The following is a 20,511-nucleotide window of genomic DNA, read 5'->3' on the forward strand; positions in this document are numbered from 1 at the left end:
GGTACTGCTGACTCAGTTTCCCTCCTTAAAGGGAAGACCTGGAGTCTTCTGCTTCTGACCTGAATCTTCTTTTCCAGCTTTGCCTGGTATTCACCCCATAGCCAGTCACAGAAGACCACTTCCCATTTCATTAAACACTTCTGGCTGCCATGTTTTTTGCCCACAATGCCCTTAACTTGACATTTCTTTCCTGAATCTTACCATTTCAAACACCACTTCAGAATGATTATCCTGTGTATACAGGTAGCACCCTGTTTGTATTTTTGTCACAGCATTTATCTCCTTTTCCATCATCACATTGAGCTGTCTGTTTGTCCAGCTCACCAACCAGATGACAAGCTCCAATACTATTCCAGTAGAAAGATCCCTCCCCTACAACCCGCTGCCATTAGGAATGGTGTGAGTCACTGTCTCCCCAGTTATTCGGGCATCAAAGCATCTATTTTACCTCCAGGTTGCCTGAGTCTGCTTTCTGTGACAAAGGGCTTTGCTCCAGCTGGGAAGATACCACTTAACCTAGTCATTCTCAAATATCTAGGGGGTGGGGAAGGGAGCACCCCCTCTTCCAACCATGGAATTTCTCAAAATACATGCTATCCCCTAGGGATTTGGACACATTTCCTAGAGTGAGGGAGATTCCATATCACTGAGGGAACTGTCAGAAGTGAGGGAGTGGAAAAAAGGTTGGGAATCCTGACATAACCAAACTTGCATGATGCAAGAAGACAGATTATCAGGAGTGTCACTCATTGACTAAAACTGTCTAAGGGATTCAGAATACTCCTAAGTTCTCCACGTCACTTGGTTGGCCCACAGCAACATGGTGGTGGTTGTTCAGTTGCTAAGTCGTGTCTGACTCTTTGGGACCCCATGGACTACATGTAGCACGCCAGGCTTCCCTGTCCTTCACCGTCTTCCAGAGTTTGCTCAGATTCCTGTCCATTGCGTTGGTGATGCTATGGAACCATCTCACCCTCTGTCACCCGATACTCCTTTCGTCTTCAATCTTTCCTAACATCGTGGAGGAAAGACTAAAATACCCATGGTAGACAAGAGTTCTAAGATGGTCTGCAAGATTTCCAGCGCCTGGTAAAATCCCCGGTATATCTGCTCATCTTGCATAATCCCTCCCCTTAAGTGTAGATGAGACCTATGAATAGAGACTTCCCTGGTGGCCCAGACAGTAAAGAATCTGCCTCCAACTCGGGAGACCTGGGTTTGATCCCTGGGTCAGGAAGATCCCCTGGAGAAGGGAATGGCAACTCACTCCAGTATTCTTGCCTGGAGAATTCCAAGGAAGGGGTAGCCGGGCTGACTACAGTCCATGGGGTCCCAAAGAGTTGGACATGACTGAGCGACTAACACATTCACTTTCACTACTCTTCTGAGCAGATTACCATGGGGATCAGATAGTGTGGAGTGCAAGTGGCTCAGTCGTGTCTGACTCTTTGCGACCCCCTGGACTATAAAGTCCATGGAATTCTCCAGGCCAGAATACTGGAGTGGGTAGCCATTCCCTTCTCCAGGGCATCTTCCCAGGCCAGGGATCGAACCCAGGTCTCCCACAATGCAGGCAGATTCTTTACCAGCTGAGCCATCAGGGAAGCCCCCTGGGGACCAGATACTGTGACATTATATAAGACTTCATTTTTAGAAGCAGATTTTTTCTTTTATTCTTTTTTGCTATTCTGGGTCTTCATTGCTGCGCATGGCTTTCCCTAGTTGAGGCAAGTGGGTGTTATCTTGTGGCATGCGGTCTTATCTTGTGGAGCACAGGCTCTAGGGCATTCAGGCTTCAGTAGTTGCAGCTCGCAGGTTTAGTTGCTCCACAGCATGCGGAATCTTCCTGGACCAGGGATCAAACCCACATCCTCTGCATTGGCAGATGGACTCTTATCCACTGTACCACCAGGGAAGTTCAAAGCAGGTTGGTTTTGAGGAAGTAAGTTGCTGTGTCCTAGAGTGCAACCTGAGGGAAGTGTCTAAGAGCCAAGAGTGACCCCTGGAGGCCAGCCAACTAGAAAACCAGACTTCAGTCCTACAACCACAAGAAATGGAATTCTGCCGAAAATCAGTTAAGCTTGGAAGAGGACCTTGAGACTCAGATGACACTGCAGCTATGGCTGAGATTTTGATTTCAGTCTGATGAGACTCTGAACCAAGGACTCAGCTAACCTGAGCCCCAGTGGAAACACTGAGAAAATAAATTTGTGAAGTTTTAAGTCACCACATTTGTGGGGCATTTATTATACAGCAATAGAAAACCAATATTAATACCCAACCTCAAGAATACAACCACTGCTTCCCTTCCAAATCACTCATTTGGTTCTCATCTGAGTAAAGTGTCACTGACTTTGAGATCTGAACATATCTAGGAAATGTTCAGAAAATGGGATGGGGAATTTGTACTCTGTCTAACTTAGTTCCATCTGTAATGTCATCCTCTCTGTCAATGGCCACTGCTAACTGCCCAGGGGGATATTTACTAGAAACGGATGCCATGAAACTTGCCACTGATTGTTGTCCAAATGCAGCAGTGTGCACCTAGCCCACAAGGAGCAAGTGTGGTTGTTCAGTAGAAAGAAGACAGGTTTTGGAGTGAAACAACTTTTAATTCAAACTCTGGCTTCTTTTCACACAAACTGAGACCTTGGGTGAATTCCTTAATCACTCTGAGCTTAAGTTTTCTCATCTGTAAAATGGATATGATACCAATCTCTTAGCTGTGGAGTGAGATAATAAGTGTCCAAGGCCAGGCCAAGGTCTGGCTGAACAGATACTACAGAAACATTGGTGTGCCTCATTGTACTCCTCTCCATGAAATCCCACAGACCAGATGGGGACTAAATAGAGATGGCACATGTGTAGGAAGAACCCTCCACTGTGTGTGTGTAAGGATGCCCTGGGAGGTTGTGAATTTGCTGAAGTGGCAACATCAGAATACCTGATCAGTCCCTCCAGCCTTCCTCTGATCCCTAACTTGTTGTATTTTGAGGACACATCATCATATCTTCCAGGTCCATCCTCTTTACTGTCTTCCTTTTCCTAAAACAGCTCCTCTTTCTGCACAGGGGCCCTTTCCTTTCACCTCTTCTCAGATTTCCTTGACCCCTTTGCCAATTTCACACAGGGAAACAAGAATACTATCAGAATTTCCACGAGTTTTCTTCTTTCCCAGATTTAAAGGCTTTATGCCTGCTAGTTCACTTAGCCTTATTTTAAAAAACTGAGGCTCCGAGAAGCTAAGAAATAGCATCAGAAGACAGCATTTGGGAGCCCCAGAGGGTCCCATGAGATGAGCCTGCTTACAGGCAGAGGGCCGGGGCAGAGACTGCAGAGCAGCACAATGAAGCAGAGAGAGGGGCCATGAAGAGCCTCATCCCCCAGGGCCTAGGGGACGTTACTGAGTTCATTTCAGCCCCTCCTCTGCCCTCTTCCTCCCCTGGGCCCATTCAGGATCTGGAACCTTCTCCCTCATGAAAAATCTCTTTCTCTCTCTTGTTGACTAGAAAAGCAGCTTGGCCAGAGGATTGTAACAAATATTCCCTTTATTAGATCCAGGGTTTCTTTTGCCTCTAACCCCCTAAAAATAACACAGGTATCATGGAGAAATCGGGGAAAGGAGGAAAAAAAAACTCTTGTCGTCTCCTCTTTGATTTTCTAGCTTAGATCCTCCTAAGCCAGAGGAGTCTTACTAGTGTTGCTCTCATCTGCGCCCTGCCAGGACTAACTTCCTTTGTACCCAGCATCTGAGCATCCTTAATCTGCCTTCCAAACACAATGTGATCCACTGGAATGAACCTCTTATTGGAAAGTGATCATCAGGTAACTGTGAAATCTCCAGCACCTGAAACCGAATGTGCAGGAAAGTGATGTTCCCTGTTGAACATTAAAAACATGTACTTGTATCTCTTGGAAGTGATGGGGGGAATCTGCAGTCAGGAAGAAGAAATCCAGGAAAGACGAGTGAAGTACCTAGGCTCCCTGCAAGAATAATTTCCAGACACAGACACACCCCAGTTCAGTGTCAGGAAAGGAAAGCAGCATATGCAAAATGCACGGCAGAGCTCAATTTTCTATTCACTACAGACATGCTTTGGAAAAAAAATGAAAGAGCTATTTTTAGTCCAGTGATTGATTAGGGTTGCTATGGCAATAAGAATCACTTACGAGAAGGAAAGTGAATGTAAGCGAGTCTTAAAGTGAAAGAGGCAAGTGCACTGGAAATTTTATAGTCGATTTCTGGGTGCTGCTGGGAGCCTGGCTGCATTGTCCACACCTGCCGAGGGAGAGAAGGAATGGTGGCTGTAGCGAACAGGCCAGGGAGGCTCTCTGGGAGCTCTATACTTCAAAAACATGCAGAGGTGAAACTTCTGGAAGACCTGCATCATCCACTTTGAGATCATCATTATTGTCATACTATACCCCCACAGTGCCCAGTGCATGGTGGAAACTGCAAGCTAAAGGGTACTAATCCCTCCCATACCAGTGAAGCAAAAATTGTATTCTAACAGTATGTTTCTAAAACTTAACCTCATCTGGTGGGGTTGTTAAAAACAGACCTGAGACTCCTTTTCTAATGACTTGCTTTCAGAAAGTTGGTGGAGTCCCAGAGCCCAGACCTGAACCTAGAAGTTGATTTTTCTTTTTAAAAATAGCTTTATTCACTCCCATGTTATTCTCTCATTTCAAGTGTACAGATCAGTGGTTCTTAGTCTATTCATAGAGGTGTGCAACCATAACTACAATCTAATCTTAGACTACTTCATCACCCTAAATAGAAGCCCTGTACCCATTAGCAGTCACTCCTACCTCCTCCCCTACCTCATGCTTGAAGCAACCACTGATCTACTTTCTGTCTCTGATTTGTCTATTCTGGACATTTCATGTAAATGGAATAATATAGTATGTGGTCTTTTGTGTTTGGATTCTCTCAGCATCCTTTTTATGGCAGAATAATATTCCATTATATGGATATACCATTTTAAATGTACCCATTCATCAGTTGATGTGTACCTGTGTCCACTCTTTGGTTATTATGAATAACGCTGCCGTGGGCACTCTGGTAGACGCTTTGTGTGAACATATCTTTTTATTTCCCTTGGGTATATACTTAGAGTGGAACTGTTGGTCATATGGTTATGTTTAACTTTTTGAGGAACTGCCAGATGGTTTTCCAAGTGGCTGCACCATTTTGCATCCCCACCAGTCGTGTCCGAGAGTGCCAGGCTCTCCATAACCTTGTCAGCACTTGTAATTGCCCAGTGTTTCTCAACCCCAGGAAGTTCTGGAATAACTCTGGATCAAAATGATGATCCAAGGTAACCATTCCTCAGTCCAATCTGAGACACAGAGACATGACTCAACACTGAGGTAATAATGACAAAACTGTGGATACTGTACTATCATCAGGCACTGTCTCAAGTATTTGGTATATAATAATTCATTTATTCACTCCTTAAAGCTCTCATACAACTCTGTGAGGGTCATTTTACAGACAAGAAAACAAAGGCAGGGTAAGGTTGAATAGCATGCCCCAAATCATACATTTACATGATGGCTCTGGAATGGACTCACTCAGGCTGTCTGGCTCTGAGTTCAAGCTCATGACTCCACATCCTGCTGCCTGTTGAGTATTAGGAAGGCACATGAGTGTTTTTCCATTGGAGTTAAGTGCTCAGCTGGGGGTGGTTAAGGTCCCTCAGTATGTCCTATGGCCAATGACAGCAGAGGAAACATTGTATGTGTGCATCCATCTCTTGATCAGTTTAGTTCAGTCGCTCAGTCTTTCTCTGTGATCCCGTGGACTGCAGCATGCCAGGTTTCCCTGCCCATCACCAACTTGCTGAGCTACTCAAACTCATGTCCATCGAGCCGGTGATGCCATCCAACCATCTAATGACAGATGTGCCTACTTTAAATAAGCCCAAAGAGGCTTATTCAAATAGGAGGCACCAAAAAGATATATTGGGGCAATAATTATTAATTTAAGAAATTTACAGTGGTATTCCTTTAAAATGCAAAAATATCCTAGTACCTTTAAAATACAATCATTTTCAAAAATTCAAATGTCAATATGATGACTTAAGATAACTCCTACTATGGAAGTGCTCTTATTTTAAAAAATTCTTTTTTGGCCATGTGGCTTGCAGGATCAACTTTAGTTCCCTGACCAGGGACTGAACCTGGCCCATGACAGTGAACACTCCAAGTCCTAACCACTGGACCTCCAGGGAACTCCCCTGGAAGTACTTCAAAAACCTTGCCCAGAACCAGGAAGGGCACGAATTCTCAGGTGTGAAAAAAATATTACAAGTGAACAAATGTTCATTACTGCACTGTTGTCCTATAAAGGACAGGGAAACAATCCCAAAGTCCACCAGTAGAATGTTGGTTAAGTACATTGTCGTGAACTCTAAAGGTTTTTAAAAAGCAAAGTGCAAAAGAGAACAACTTCCTTTTTGCAAAAAGAGGGGGGAAAAGCATGTTAGCATATGCACAGAAAAAACAGAGGAATAGATATCAAAATATTTTCTTAGAGGAGAAAAGTTAAATTATGGGGCCCTTTAATTTTCTGTGATACAGTTTCTTATGGTACTTGAATTTTATAATAAATATCTACTTTTTTCAGTAAGCAGAAAAAATTCAAATCCAATTTAAAAAGTACACAAACAAATCCATGATATCTCAAAGTGACTATATTATCTCTAATGGAAGTCACAAGATGACTAAAAGTTTTCACTGTTTCAAGCGGTTCCTGTATCACACTTTCATGGAGTCTTAGAACGAGGTGGATCTGACAGGTGATACAGATCAGTAGTTCAAACCACTTTTTAAATGGCATCAGAGTTCTTTCTTCAAATAATATGTTAAGTAAGTATCTGGTGGCTAGTGAGACATGTTCATGGAAATTCCTGGACCAAAAGAAGAAAAGTTTGAAAATCGCTGACTGAGCCTAGTAATACAATGCTTTATTTCTGGTTACCAGCCGAAATTCTCCCATGTCTGAGAGCCAGCATTTTACAAGCAGGCTTGGAATCAAGAAAATTAAATGTAAGAGTTGAGACTCTGGCTTGGGGCAGATAAAGTACTTATAGGCTTTTAAAAGATCATTTCCTTTTAGCATTTATCTGGAATTCAATGCATTCCTCTCTGACCATCTTGTTCTGAAACTCTATCAGACTTGATCTCTCTAATGGAACCCCCATGAAGACATTGATTCTCTGGTACTATATTCTGTATTATCATATTAAATATACTCCAAGGCCATAAAGGGAATTTCAGCTTGAGATGGGATCATTCATAAAACTGAACTTGCAAACGCCTCCTCCTTTCACTAACAGGAGACTTACGTTCAGAATGTTCCAGTGAACCTAGTGAAGTAAGTCTAAAGGTTAAGATTTATCATCTTCTAGGAATTCAGAGCTGCAGCCTGTGCTGTTTGTACAACAGAGACTGTGGGTGGTGAGTCTGTATGTAGAGACAGCAGACAACTTAGATTTTAAAGTACCTTTCAACTTCTTAAATTCTTCATCGGAAAATTTTTATCCTTCCATTTTGACTGAAAATTTGTCCCCTGGTTGGAAAGTAATATAAACTCTTTTGTGCATAGAAAATCTTTAATAGACACAACAGTTTCAAGAAGGTGTACGTCTGGCTGTCCCACATCTATTCAGAATCTCAGTCATCCTGCAGGGATTGATGCAAATAAAATAAGGGAGATATTTGAGCTTTCTTGGCTGTTCTGGGTTCCCAGGGTCATGTATGACTATACAATCTAGGTGGGTGGCCCTAATGACAAAGTAGTTAGGAAAAAAAAAAAAACAACTGCAAAGAAGACAGGTCCAGAAAAATGAGAAGGGGAACCCAAGTGGAGAAAAAAGAAGAATTTTAAAGCAAAGAGAAGGCAAAAAGGAATAGCATATTAGTAATACAGGCGAGGATGAACTGGAGAGTGGTTTCCCCAATATAGACTGCATCAGAAGTAAAATGTGGCCAAGAGGAGCAGTGGGACCTGAAAGAGAAGTCGGGGAGGGTGAGAGAGAAAGGGGGTGTGTGGAAGGCAGAGCATGGAAGTATGCCAGGAAAACAGCTGTTTGTATTCCAGCCCACAGTAAGGAAATGAACACCAGCCTCTCCGCTGCTTTTCACTAGCCTGCACCCCACACTGAGGCTTCTGTTCATTCATTAGTTCCTCCATTGATGGAGCCTCGTCCCTCTTCTGATATGCTGAGTAACAGCCACTCACGGGAGAAGCAAGGCCAAGAGGGAGAGGGAGCAAATGCATGAATGAAAGTAAGTTTTCTCAATGGGGAATGGTTTGCTACTGGCGCTCCTATGAAAATTGAGGAGGGAAACTAAATTCAGGCTCATTCAATCTACAGTTGGACCTGCCAAGGCAGAAATAAGCAGATGATGGTGAATACCAATAGCTACACATGATAAAGGCAGGACAAGGAGTTAAGGAGCAGGTGGAAAGAAACTGCATGTAAATGAAAAAGAACTGTATGTAAATAAGAGATTGGAACAAATCAGTGACTCCTCATATACAGGCTGGCATATGGCCAGGTAGGAAACTTCCATATTACAAGCCTTCTCAGTTAAAAATGGTTAACAATCACCCCCTCTTCACCAACTGGGCAAATTTCTCACCTAAATATATATTATCATGTAGTTCAGAGTATCTTAGTGATTAGAAAGGTTGAAAGATGTGAGGAAAATTTTGCATTCACTTTATTTAATTACTGAAATGTACTATTTCAGTGTATCCACATTTATACATGTTTAATTTTATTTTTGCAGAAAGAAATCTGCCCACAAAATCTTCCCGGTTGTATTATTCCGATCGCATCAACTTGAACTGAACACAACTCCATAGACATCAATAACTTGTATTAGAAGAGAAATCTAATTTTCAGTACAAGTAGAAAATAGAAAAGAAGGAAAAGAGTATTTCTTAGGGAAATCTTCTTTGGAAAATGCCTTTCAACAAATATTTTTTCCTTTGGTGATTGTCCTCTGTTAAGTCATTCTTATGGACCTAGGGGTTACCATACTAAGTAAAGTAAGTCAGAGAAAGATAAATATCATATGATACCACTTAAAGGTATAATCTAAAACCCCCACCCCCCAAAAACACACAAAAAACTTATTTACAAAACACTCACAAACACAGAAAACAAAATTATGAGGACTTCCCTGGTGGTGCGGTGGATAACAATATGCCTGCCAATGCAGGGAACACTGGGTCAATCCCCGGTCTGGGAAGATTCCACATGCTGAGGAGCAGCTTACCCTGTGTGCCAAACTACTGGGCCTCTGCTCTAGAGTTCGTGAGCCCCAGCTACCGAACCTGCGTGATGCAGCTACTGAAGCCTGAGAGCCTAGAGCCTGTGCTCTGCAACAAGAGAAGCCCCCAAAATGAGAAGCCCAGGAGCCGCAGTGAAAAGTAGCCTCCACTCATTGCAACTAGAGAACGCCCACGCAAAAGCAACGAAGATCCAGAGCACCCAAAAGTAAAATAATAAATAAAAATTAAAAAAGAAAACAAAATTATGGTGACCAAAGGGGAAACGGGGGGATAAATTAGAAGTCTGGAATTAACAGATATACAATAGTATACATAAAATAGATTAACAACAAGGTTCTACTGTATAGCACAGGGAACTATATTCAGTACCTTGTAACAACCTATAATGGAAAAGAATCTGAAAAAGAATATATATATATCTGAATCATTTTGTTGTACACCTGAAAGTAACACAACACTGTAAATGAACTATACTTCAATTTTTAAAAAATGCAAATAACTTTAAAACACTACCTTATGGTAAAGTAGCATATTTTAGCTTCTGCTCCCCCCACCCACCCAAAAATAGCTGAATCAATTTTTGTACAAAGAAGAGACTGGGAGAGCTAGAATAAATGGAAATGGGACAAACTGGACAAACAACACTGGTTGTTTCAAGGTTCCTGCTTCCCCAGGCACCAATCGATCGGGTTGCTGAGATATAGAGACAAGTACCAACCCTGAGCAAGGACTGAGGCACATCTGCAAATAAAGCTGGTTTGTAACAGGGTACTCGTACAACCAGCTCATTTTCTAAATGGAAATAAATCAGAATGCATAAACTCGCTGTCATCTCCACATACTGCTGCCTTGGCTGTTTGGTCTAACAGAATTGATTTTGCTTGAAAAGGAACTTCCAGGTTCTGTGTCGCTTGATTCTTCAAAAATCCATTACAGTTGGGAGCTCTTAAAAAAAACTCTGGTGTTTTAGTCACAGTAATCTTTAGACAACATATTAACCCACTAAAATTTAAGAGAAAAGTAACATTTACTGAAATAGAATTGATCCACGAGTCTATTTCAGTTCAGTCACTCAGTCATGTCTGACTCTTTGTGACTAGTCTATTTAGTGGGCATGTAATAGCTCTGACCCTGAGGGAAGCTTCTGGAGCATCTCTAAGTTTCAGAAGACTGGCTTTGCAAAATCCAAGGTCCTATGAACAAATAAGTGTGGGAAGTACTATATACTACGGCTCCCTTTTGGAGATTCACAATGTAGCTATTCTGCAATGACAAGATCTATTAAAATCTGTATAACCAGGCGTTTCCCTTACTTAACTGGCTATGAACCATCTTAGTGGTGGTTATGAATGGTTCTAGACTGTATCCAGCTAAGCTGAAGCTCCAATACTTTGGCCACCTGATGTGAAGAGCCGACTCATTGGAAAAGAACCTGATGCTGGGAATATTGAAGGCAAAAGGAGAAGGGGGCGGCAGAGGATGAGATGGTTAGACAGCATCACTGATTGAATGGACATGAATTTGAGCAAACTGTGGGAGTTACCAAAGGATAGAGGAGCCTGGCATGCTGCAGTCCAAGAGGTCGCAAAGAGTCGGACACGACTTAGCAACTGAACAACAATAACAATTCTATCTTAGCTTACATAGTAGCTTAGATGGCCAACTTGTCTTTTAATTGCCTTCCAAACAAGACCAATCCCAGGGTTCAGGTATAATAATGTATCTTACCTAGACTTGTAAGTATTTCCTAGTTATGTAATTTTGGGGTTTCTACTGCCCTTGGCTGGGACTCAGTGAAAGGTGGGGAGGAGAAGCTTAAGATGGATGAGAGGACTTGAGAGGAATGTGCACACAGCACCCATCAGCTCTTTCATTTACTGGAGAAACTGATGAGGTCAAGACAGAAAGTGAAACTCCTATCCAAGACAGTTTGCTGCTTTCAGAAAAATACCTCAGTCTCCCTAGTGCTACCCCTGGGAAGATAACCTGAGTTCATCCTGGGTGACTGATGACCCAATTATGAGTAGGCCAACTCTCTTCCCTGGCTGGACTAACCCAAACCTGAACAACTCTCTCATTGTGGCTCAGTACTGTGGGAGGTTCTCATGCAAGCGTCATTTCCTACTCCCTGGTCTGTTATAGTTGACTTTTTCTACCTCTTCAACTAAAGAATTAAAATGTTGGGTAGCACTGGACAGCCCATTATTATCTTTGGGGAACAGTCAGTCATTCCAACTAAGAGAAAAGGTGCTTTCCATTTGTCATGACCTCTTCTTCAGATTCTTTTTTTTTTTTTTTCTTCAGGTTCTTATTAAAAGATGTTTTGGTGGAGTGGGTGGTCACAGTAGCAAAATATATACAGCAACTGTATATTCTAGGTCACGGCTATTGACTTACTATAGGCTTGAATTTTCAATTTCTTACAAATGAGAAGAAAATCCTTTTTCCCCCTGCTTCATTACTACCAAGGTTGAATTGATGCTGCTGAGCTATGTTCATATTCTAGAATGGCCTTTTTTTAGCCCTAGAAAAACATAATCGGCCACTTTGGAAAGCAGCCAGTCTCCTCGGGCACCTTCCTCTGTGACTTTATAAACTTCAGAAGAACCGGCAGGTTTTGAAGAACTGGTTAGATGATCTGTCCTCTGGAAAATTGTCGTCATGTCATTCTTTGTTTACTGTATAATTAAGATTTCTTTTTCCTATAACTGAGCTAAAGATATTTTTTCCACTTCCTGTGCAAACGGCATTTCCACATAATCCTAAACACACACAGTCACTCATAGTGATGAAAAAGCTTTTACGTCTTAATAACTGTGATAATACGGAGGCCCGAGATGACCCTAAAGAGAAAGTTCTCTTAGCTGGATTTCTCACAAATGAGGGCAGCGTGAACTCTCAATAATAGGTTGGACAGTCAGAAATAAGACCCAGGGGATCCTAGGAATAGACATACACTGCTCTGGACTAATGCTATGAGGAAAGACACCTGTCTGGAGTATTATGAAGAGCCCCTCTGCCTCCCTGAGCGAGGGTGGAGTGTGGTGACCCCAGTTGGGAGTTTAGCTTTGGGGTAGTTTTGCTTTGGGGCACAGGCAGGAAATATGGGGCTTGGAATGATATCAAGAAGAGATATTCAGGATTAAAAGATCAGGGGATAAAGAGCCCACTGAAAATGCATTTAAAACAGGAGAAAAGATGAAGACAACTGAAAGCATCTGTCCTAAATCCTGGGAGCAGACCCTGTCGTTAGAGAGAAGAGTGGGCTCTTCCTCCCAGGCAGAGAGCGTGAGAACATGGCTGAGTCTCAGTCAGGAGGAGGAAGGCAGCTTCAAAATCAGAACTGCGGGCCTAAAACTACGCACCTGCAGCCAGAGAGGAAAAAAGCCAGAGATCCTCATTGGGGAGATGGAAAGAAAAGCTGTGCTATATTTGGGACGGAAAATAAAAGTGGACTAGCCGGGAACAATGTTGCTTCCCTATGGAGAATTAAATCCAGACCTTGCCCTGAGACTCAAAGCTACCATGACCTGCCCTCCATGTGTCTGAGCATCCAGGATCCAGAAAGATCACTCGCCCACTGAGCATGGAATGACCAGGTGGTGGACTGAATGTTTGTGCCTTCCTTATATATGTTGAAGCCCTAATCCCCAAATGTGATGGTGTTTGGAGGTGGGGCCTTTGGGAGGTATTGGGATTTAGATGAGGTCATAAGGGTGGGGCCCTAAAAATGGGATTAGTGTCCTTATAAGAAGGGACCAAAGAGCTTGCTTTCACTCTCTCTCTGCCATATGAGGACACAGCAAGATGCCTGTCAGCAAATCAGGAAGAGAACTCTCATCAGGAAAGGAACCAGCTGACACCTTGATGATGAACTTCCCAGACTCCAGATCTATATAAAATAAATGTCTTGATGTTTAAGCCACCCAGTATATGGTGTTCTGTGATGCAGCCCAGGCAGACTAAGAGCAGGTGTCTGCAGGTGGGAGTTCCACTCTCCCCATGGTCTAGCTCAAACTCTACCTGCTCCAAGAAATCTTCCCACCTTTCTCCCAGGCAGAATTTCTCTTTTCTGCACAACCCTCTGTTTGCACTTTGACTCTAACACTTAGCCCTAGTCTTCCTTGAAATACTGACAGCTATGTATTAATTTGCTCTCACCTTATTTTCCCCCGCTCAAGTCGCTTCAGTCGTGTCTGACTCTTTGTGACCCCATGGACTGCAGCCTGACAGGCTCCTCTGACCATGGGATTTTCCAGGCGAGAACACTGGAGTGGGTTGCCATTTTCTTCTCCAGGGGATCTTCCTGACCCAGGGATCGAACCTGTGTCTCCTGAAGTCCCTATTCTGCACCATTCAGTCCATTTCACTCCCTGAGCCAATCCTAACTGAGGCAGGAAGTACTAATGTTGTCCTAATGTGTCACTTGATTGGCCCCAAGATGAACGTGGCATGTCAGCTGCAGGACAGCTTCCCGAGTTTCAGAATTCTCTCTCCTCTCTTTTCCTTGGTTTACCGATGTGCCCCTGTTCTTACAACCTGATTTTTGTATATTAGTTTCTGAGACCACTTCTGCCCCACTGTCAGCCCCTCCCTGTAACAGGTCTGCCAGATAAAATATGACATAAGCCCTCTTCCCTCTTTTAGTATAAGTATAGCCCATGCAATATTTGAGACATACCAAAAATTTACTTGCTGTTAATCTGAAAATTCAAACAACTGGACACTCTGTATTTTTCCTTGCTAAAACTAGCAACTTTCTCACCCTAGCAGCTCATGACCAAGTAACCTATGTAAGAGGGGAATGTTGTCTTCTTGTCTGTACATCTTCTTGAGGGCCACAGTCCTGTCAGTGAAGCTTATGGCCCCACTCCAGGGAACAGGGTTCTCCTTTTCACACTGTAGTTGCTTGCCTGGCTGGATCCCAGTGCCATTCATTCTGCCTGTTGGTCTGAACCTCTGCTGTGAGCCCAGTTCAGAGCTCATCTAGGTCTGAGTGTCAGCCTGTCCTCTGAGCTGTTGTGATGGCCTGTCCCATTTTGCCTCCAGAAAACTCCCTGACTTGCAAATGATTCCCAGGATCTAACTGGAATATCTAACTATTTCCCACCAGGCTGTGAGTCCCCAAAGGGGCAGGGGTTACTGTTTAATGAAACCTAGCATATAGCATGATGCTTTACACACTGCTGGTGCTTCATCATAAATTACTGTTAATCTAAAGTTAAAAGACGGTGTTATGGGTTAAATTGTGTCCCCCCCTAAATATATGTTGAATTCCTAACCCCAGTTCCTCAAAATGTTATCTTATTGGGAATTAGAGTTGTAGCAGATGTAATTAGTTAAGATGAGGTCAAACTGGCCTAAGGCAGGTCCTTAATCCAATATGACTGATTTCAAAGAAGAGAGACATCCCTGGTACTGAAGATAGGAGTCCATCTGTCAATGCAGCGAACACAGGTTTGATCCCTGGTCCAGGAAGATTCCACATGCAACTAAGCCCATGGGCCACAACCACTGACCCCATGCACCTACAGCCTGTGCTCTCCAATAAGAGAAACCACCACAATGAGAAGCCAGCTCAGCGCAACAGAGTAGCCCCCGCCCACCTCAACTAGACAAAGCCCACATGCAGCAACAAAGACCCAGTGCAACCAACAGTAAAGAAATACAATTATAAAAAAGAAGAGAGACACACAGCGAAGAGGATGCTAGTGAAGACACAGTCACACAGAGGGAAGACAGCGATGTGAGAATGGAGGCAGAGATTGGAGTGGTGCTTCCACAAGCCGAGGAATGCCAGAGGCCACCAGAAGCTAATAAGAGACAAAGAAGGACTCCTTCCCTACAGGTTGGAGAGGGAGCACTGCCTTTCTGACAACTTGATTTAGACTTCTAGTCTCCAGAACTGTTATAAATTTCTGTTGTTTTAAGTGACCCAATTTGTGATACTTTGCTACGACAGCTCTAGGGAACTAGCTTAAGGATTACCATTGACCCAAAAAATGAGAATCTAGAAGAAATCAAATAATACTTGAGAGTTAGAAGGGGCTGACTATGAGATTATATAACTATAACTTCTTTATGCTTTGTCTCCAAATTTCCTCAAACAGAAACATCATAATTTCTGTTCCTTTAAAAATCTGAAACATATGATTAGAACTGCATGAGTACTGTGGGTCAGAGGCTGGGCAGAAGTAAAGGCTATGAGTCCCTCAGAAATCCTCCGTCGTCTGCACAGAGGTGGGCGTAAGAGACCAAGATCCATGGTGAGAGAGACTGGGAGGAAAGGTTTGGGAGGTACATCCCTGTGGGGTGATTTTGTCAGGAACCGCGGTTTCCATTCTGTTGCCTTCTGTTTTCAGAACCTCAGTACTTTAATATACACACTTAAAGAATGAAGACAATATCACAAAACATTTTTCAGACTTCATTTCTCTGTTAATTATTCCCACATTTCATTAGTAGTGTCATGAGTTTATGAAGAATAAGTGCTACTGGTTTGGGTCAAGCCAGAGTGACCCAATTCTAAGGCAGCAAATAATTGTCTTTGCACAGTTACAGGGACAAGAATTCTTTTAGCCAAGCAACTATGGACTACATTTCAAATGAGAAGTCCATGCACAAGCTTTTGGAGATGTAGGAAGTGGGATAACATCAGCTACCAATAAAATCAAATCAAATCTTAGACAATCCTAATGAGCCCAGTCTGCACTGAGACACACCAAAATATATTCCAATTTATTTGTCCATAAAACTTCCATGGAACTTTCATTCTAGCACTGTATGATATATGATAGTTTGTGCATCTTCAGTCATGTCCAACTCTTTGCAACCCTATGAACCGCAGCCTACCAGGCTCCTCTGTCCATGGGATTTTCCAGGCAAGAATACTGGAGTGGGTTATCCTTTCCTACTCCAAGGGATCTTCCTGATCCAGGGATTGAACCCACGTCTCCTGCATTGGTAGGCAGGCTATTTACCAATGCGTCACCTGGGAAGCCCCATGATATATAATAATAATGAGTGTTTACTGAGTATTCACCATGCACCAAGGACTAGGCTGAGAGTTCATATGGATTATTCGATAAAATCTTCCTATCACCATCATGAGACAGGAAATAGAGATTTAAAAGGAATTAATCTGCACAACTGTTAAAAGGAGGCAGGATTCAAAAGTTTCCAAAGTCTTTCTCTTGAAGACTGTACAACTGATGGGGCTGGGAGTGCTGTTGGCGGGGAACCATTTAATTTCCTGCTCTTTAGCAGCAATATGCTAACAGTCTTCCATCCGCTAGATCAGGGGTTGATAAACTATAGCCTGGGGACTAAATGTGGCCTGCTGCCTGAGCAAATATGCCCATGCCTATATCTCTACATATAGTCTCTGGCTGCTTTCTCAAGGATAGAGACTGTTCAGCCCATAGGCAGAAAGTGTTTACTCTATGACTCTTTACAAAAAAGTCTTCTGATCCCTGTGTTAGATCATTGAATCATTTTATTAATACTAACAGATCTATTAAAAGGGGATTATCTCAGTTTTAGCGATGAAGAAACTTAGGTTCACAGAAGTTAAGCTCTTGTTCTAGAACAGTGTTTCTCTGATTTCCAAATTATAAAAGTTGTTTTGCTGTAGAATTGCCTTTTTTCTCCCGAAGATTGGAGATGGTGCTAAATGTATATTCCTTCATTTCATGAAAAGACATTTTAATATCCAAGAATGAGGGTTCTAATTACCTACAGTCCTTTAAGTGGAATAAATTTAATTTTATGGAAAGCTTTTTCTCCCCCCATTTTATAAAGGGTGGGTGAGTGTGCAGTCATGGACCATCATGAGTTCAAGAACTGGCAATTGAGGGTCACTTCCTTAAGAAATTCAGCTAGTACAGTGGCAGAGCCAGAGGTCTCAAAACAGGTGACACTTTTGTATCTGTTGGGACTATCCATCTACCTCTGACCCATGCATTTCTTCTGTCATTCACTAGTGCAGGGAACCATGCTCATGCCAAGGAAATCATGAATCATTTTTCTCCATGTCTTTCTTACCATCTCTCTCTCCTCTGGCTGTTTTTCGTTTGTTTTTGTTTTTGGCTGTACTACACTGCATGTAAGATCTTAGTCCCCCACCCAGGGATGTGCGCAAGTGTAGGGTCTTAACCATTGGATTGCCAGGGAAGCCCCAACCTTTGGCTGTTCTGACTAAAACTAAACACTCAGGACTTCCCTGGTGGTCTAGTGGTTAAGAATCCTCCTGCCACTGCAAGGGACAGGGATTTGATCCCTGGTCCGGGAAGATTCCCACATGCTTTGAAGCAACTAAGCCCCTGTGCCACAACTACCAAAGCCTTTGCTCTAGAGCCCGTGCTCCACAAGAGAAGCCACCACAGTGAGAAGCCTGCGCACCGCAACTAGAGAAGAGCCCTCTCTCCCCACAACTAGAGAAAGCCTGCAAGCAGCCAATGAAGACCCAGCACAGCCAAACATAAAATAAATAAGAATAAATGAATCTTTAAAAAAGACTCAGTCTTTTTAAAATTAAAAGTATTCAGTCTTTTTTCTTTAATAACAAATAAAAAATAACCCCCTGTTTATTTTTTATCTTGCTTTTCCCCCCTTTTTAAACTTTTTATTTTGTATTGGGGTATAACCAATTAACAATGTTCCAGTTTCAGGTGAACAGTGAAGGGACTCAGCCATGCATATACATGGATCCATTCTCCCCTAAACTCCCATCCCATCCAGGCTGCCACATAACACTGACGAGAGCTCCATGTGCTATACAGGAGGTCCTTGCTGGTTATCCATTTTAAATATAGCAGTGTGAACACTCTTAAACCTGACTGAGCTCAGTTAACCATTTTCTTCTTATGAGAGTTAGATCTGTTTGCCATTGAGGAAAATGACCCATATGAAAATACCAACACAATGACATTATAGACTTCTTTTTTAGTGTAAGCAATGATGCTAGAGGCTCTTAGGACAGGAAGAAATTAAATGACTTTATCAAGTCACTGAGACTGTTGAATCTGAGTAAAATAGTTTGAATGTATGCCTTTCTAGTTTCAAGGTCTTTCTATAAGGGGTCAGATCACAGACTATAAGGAAAAGGCGCGCCCGCCATTGATAATTACCATCATCTCTTTAATACCACATTGCTAGAAACTGTTCTATTAGAGTGAACTGCCACAAGTAGAGCAGTCAAGCTATTAAAAAATACAAGCAAAAGTTAATAATGTAAAGTGACTATGAAGGCATTTTAAATTACATTCATATTCTTGAACAAATGAGAACATTCAAATTATTGCACTGTATATAACTATATAATGGCATATATTTAAATATTTCTGATTCTGAATTATTCCTCTATTTTTTAAATTACATTAATAAGATGAGAAGTACAAGGGAAGTTCCAATTACTCCTCTGATCTTAGGCTGAATATTTTTAAATGATTAAATGAAACTTACTGTGTATTCTGGTCCCAGATGTTCATTTGGGCAAGAGGGAAAAGAAAAAAGAGAAAAGGATAGATTAAGACCACACTTATATGCAATATAAAACCACAGAACTAACAAATATTGCTGAATTATAACTATTAAAAATGTGGCAAAGAAACCTTCTGAGAATTAAACTTTCATAAATACTAAGCGTCTCCATGTTTGTTCTTGAAACTCTTTCATATGATACTTCTGTGGTTGGGTAGATAAGGAGTGTAAGACAATATTCAATTAGCCTATAGGCTTGTGGGTAATTAAAAACTAAAGAGTTGGCCTTAGAAAAGCAGAATTAAAGACTAATAATTCCAGTAGAGCATTTCATTAACCACAAAGGAAATCTTTTAAGTGGAAAAGCAGCTTTTAAAACCAATAAAAAGAGCTTGTTAGGCTGATATTCAAATGGGACCTTGAATTTTCATGTGTTTGAGGTCAGGAACCAAACCTTTTAAATTTTTTGGCCAGTTTCTAGCTCAGTATCAACATTTTGAGTGTCATTATCACTCCACTACAAGTGAGGAGGAAACTGATTTTCATGTTATCTGATTGCAGAGGAACGGGTCTGGAGCTGAGAGACCCAGCTGAGACAACCTTTTACATAAATGATAAAAACAGTCAAGTTCTGTTCAGTGTGTGTGTGGGGAGGGTGTCTATGAAGCAAAGAAGTCAAAATAAACAACTTGATTATGAACAAACCACACCTTAAAATTACTTGGAGATTATTGAGAAAAGAGGGAGAAATAAGGATAATGAAACCTCTAGAAGTGTCACTAAGTAGAGCTTCCTTTTTCTTCTCCATATGCTATTTACAATGATCACTTCAAGAAGGAAGATAGAATAGTTTAGCTTAACCCCTACAACCTCCTGCTAGGAAGAGTGTTGACTTAAAAGTATGGAGACAAAGGGTCAGGGAGGTGTCACAGGGTTCCTGTGAGTCCCTGCTGGGATAATCCACGCTCAATCAGTGAAATCTGAATCCCCCTATGTCCTTGCATGGATACTTGTGACATACTGGGTGTACAAGGACTTACCTGTAATTGTGTAGGGATAATAGTTCCATGCCTTCTCTGTTACATAAAATATTTTGGGAACAACAGCTCTAGCCCAACTGGGCAGTTTGCTAAGGGGAAAGAAAGAAAAACGACAGTTAGAGTCTGTTCAGTGCCTCACCCTGCTACCACATCTTTCCAGAGAAGTCGACTGCTAGAGAAATCAGAGGACTTCTATTTCCGCTCTCCTCTCCACAGCCACTTGGTCCCTATCTCCCTGGTCTTCATCACTGTTAAACTGTCCTCTGTTCGTGTTAGTATTTAGGACACGTAGGATGGCCATAGGCAATAGAAGGCAGGAAAGAGGTACAGAAGAGATTGGTTCCCCAGAAGGAACCTTGATTTCAGACTTCTGACCTCCATCCTGGGAGAGGATTAACATGTCTTGTCTTAAAGCCATCCAGTTCACCATAATTTGTTACTGCAGCCCCAGGAAACTAAGGCAATGACAGAGCCATTTCTCTGGAACAGGGACCCAGGCAGCCATTTGCAAAAAACATTCTCAAAACAAGGAAAACCCAAGGAAAACCCCAGGACCGTTAGTGACCAAGGACTGATTAAGCTTTGCTTTGCTTCATTCTGCTTTCCTTCTGAGGCAAACTTCACAGCTTTCTGCAGGCCCAGAAAATTCCTTATATATTCCTGTAGTATGTTTGTATGATT

The 20,511-nt window shown here is 42.2% G+C and overlaps 1 protein-coding gene across 5 annotated transcripts in view; it reads right to left on the minus strand.

Moving 5' to 3' along the window:
- The window catches only part of PITPNC1 (phosphatidylinositol transfer protein cytoplasmic 1), a 253,667-nt gene that overhangs the window by 93,549 nt on the left and 139,607 nt on the right, over window positions 1–20,511 (minus strand). For all 5 annotated transcript variants that reach the window (XM_043905090.1, XM_043905086.1, XM_043905091.1 and 2 more), the window contains exons 3-4: window positions 19,831–19,919; window positions 18,773–18,780 (exon numbers count right to left, since the gene is read on the minus strand). In XM_043905090.1, coding sequence (XP_043761025.1) covers window positions 18,773–18,780; window positions 19,831–19,919 — 97 coding nt within the window. The remainder of the gene's footprint in view (window positions 1–18,772; window positions 18,781–19,830; window positions 19,920–20,511) is intronic.

This window comes from Cervus elaphus, chromosome 5, assembly GCF_910594005.1.
Source record: "Cervus elaphus chromosome 5, mCerEla1.1, whole genome shotgun sequence".
Taxonomy (NCBI): domain Eukaryota; kingdom Metazoa; phylum Chordata; class Mammalia; order Artiodactyla; family Cervidae; genus Cervus; species Cervus elaphus.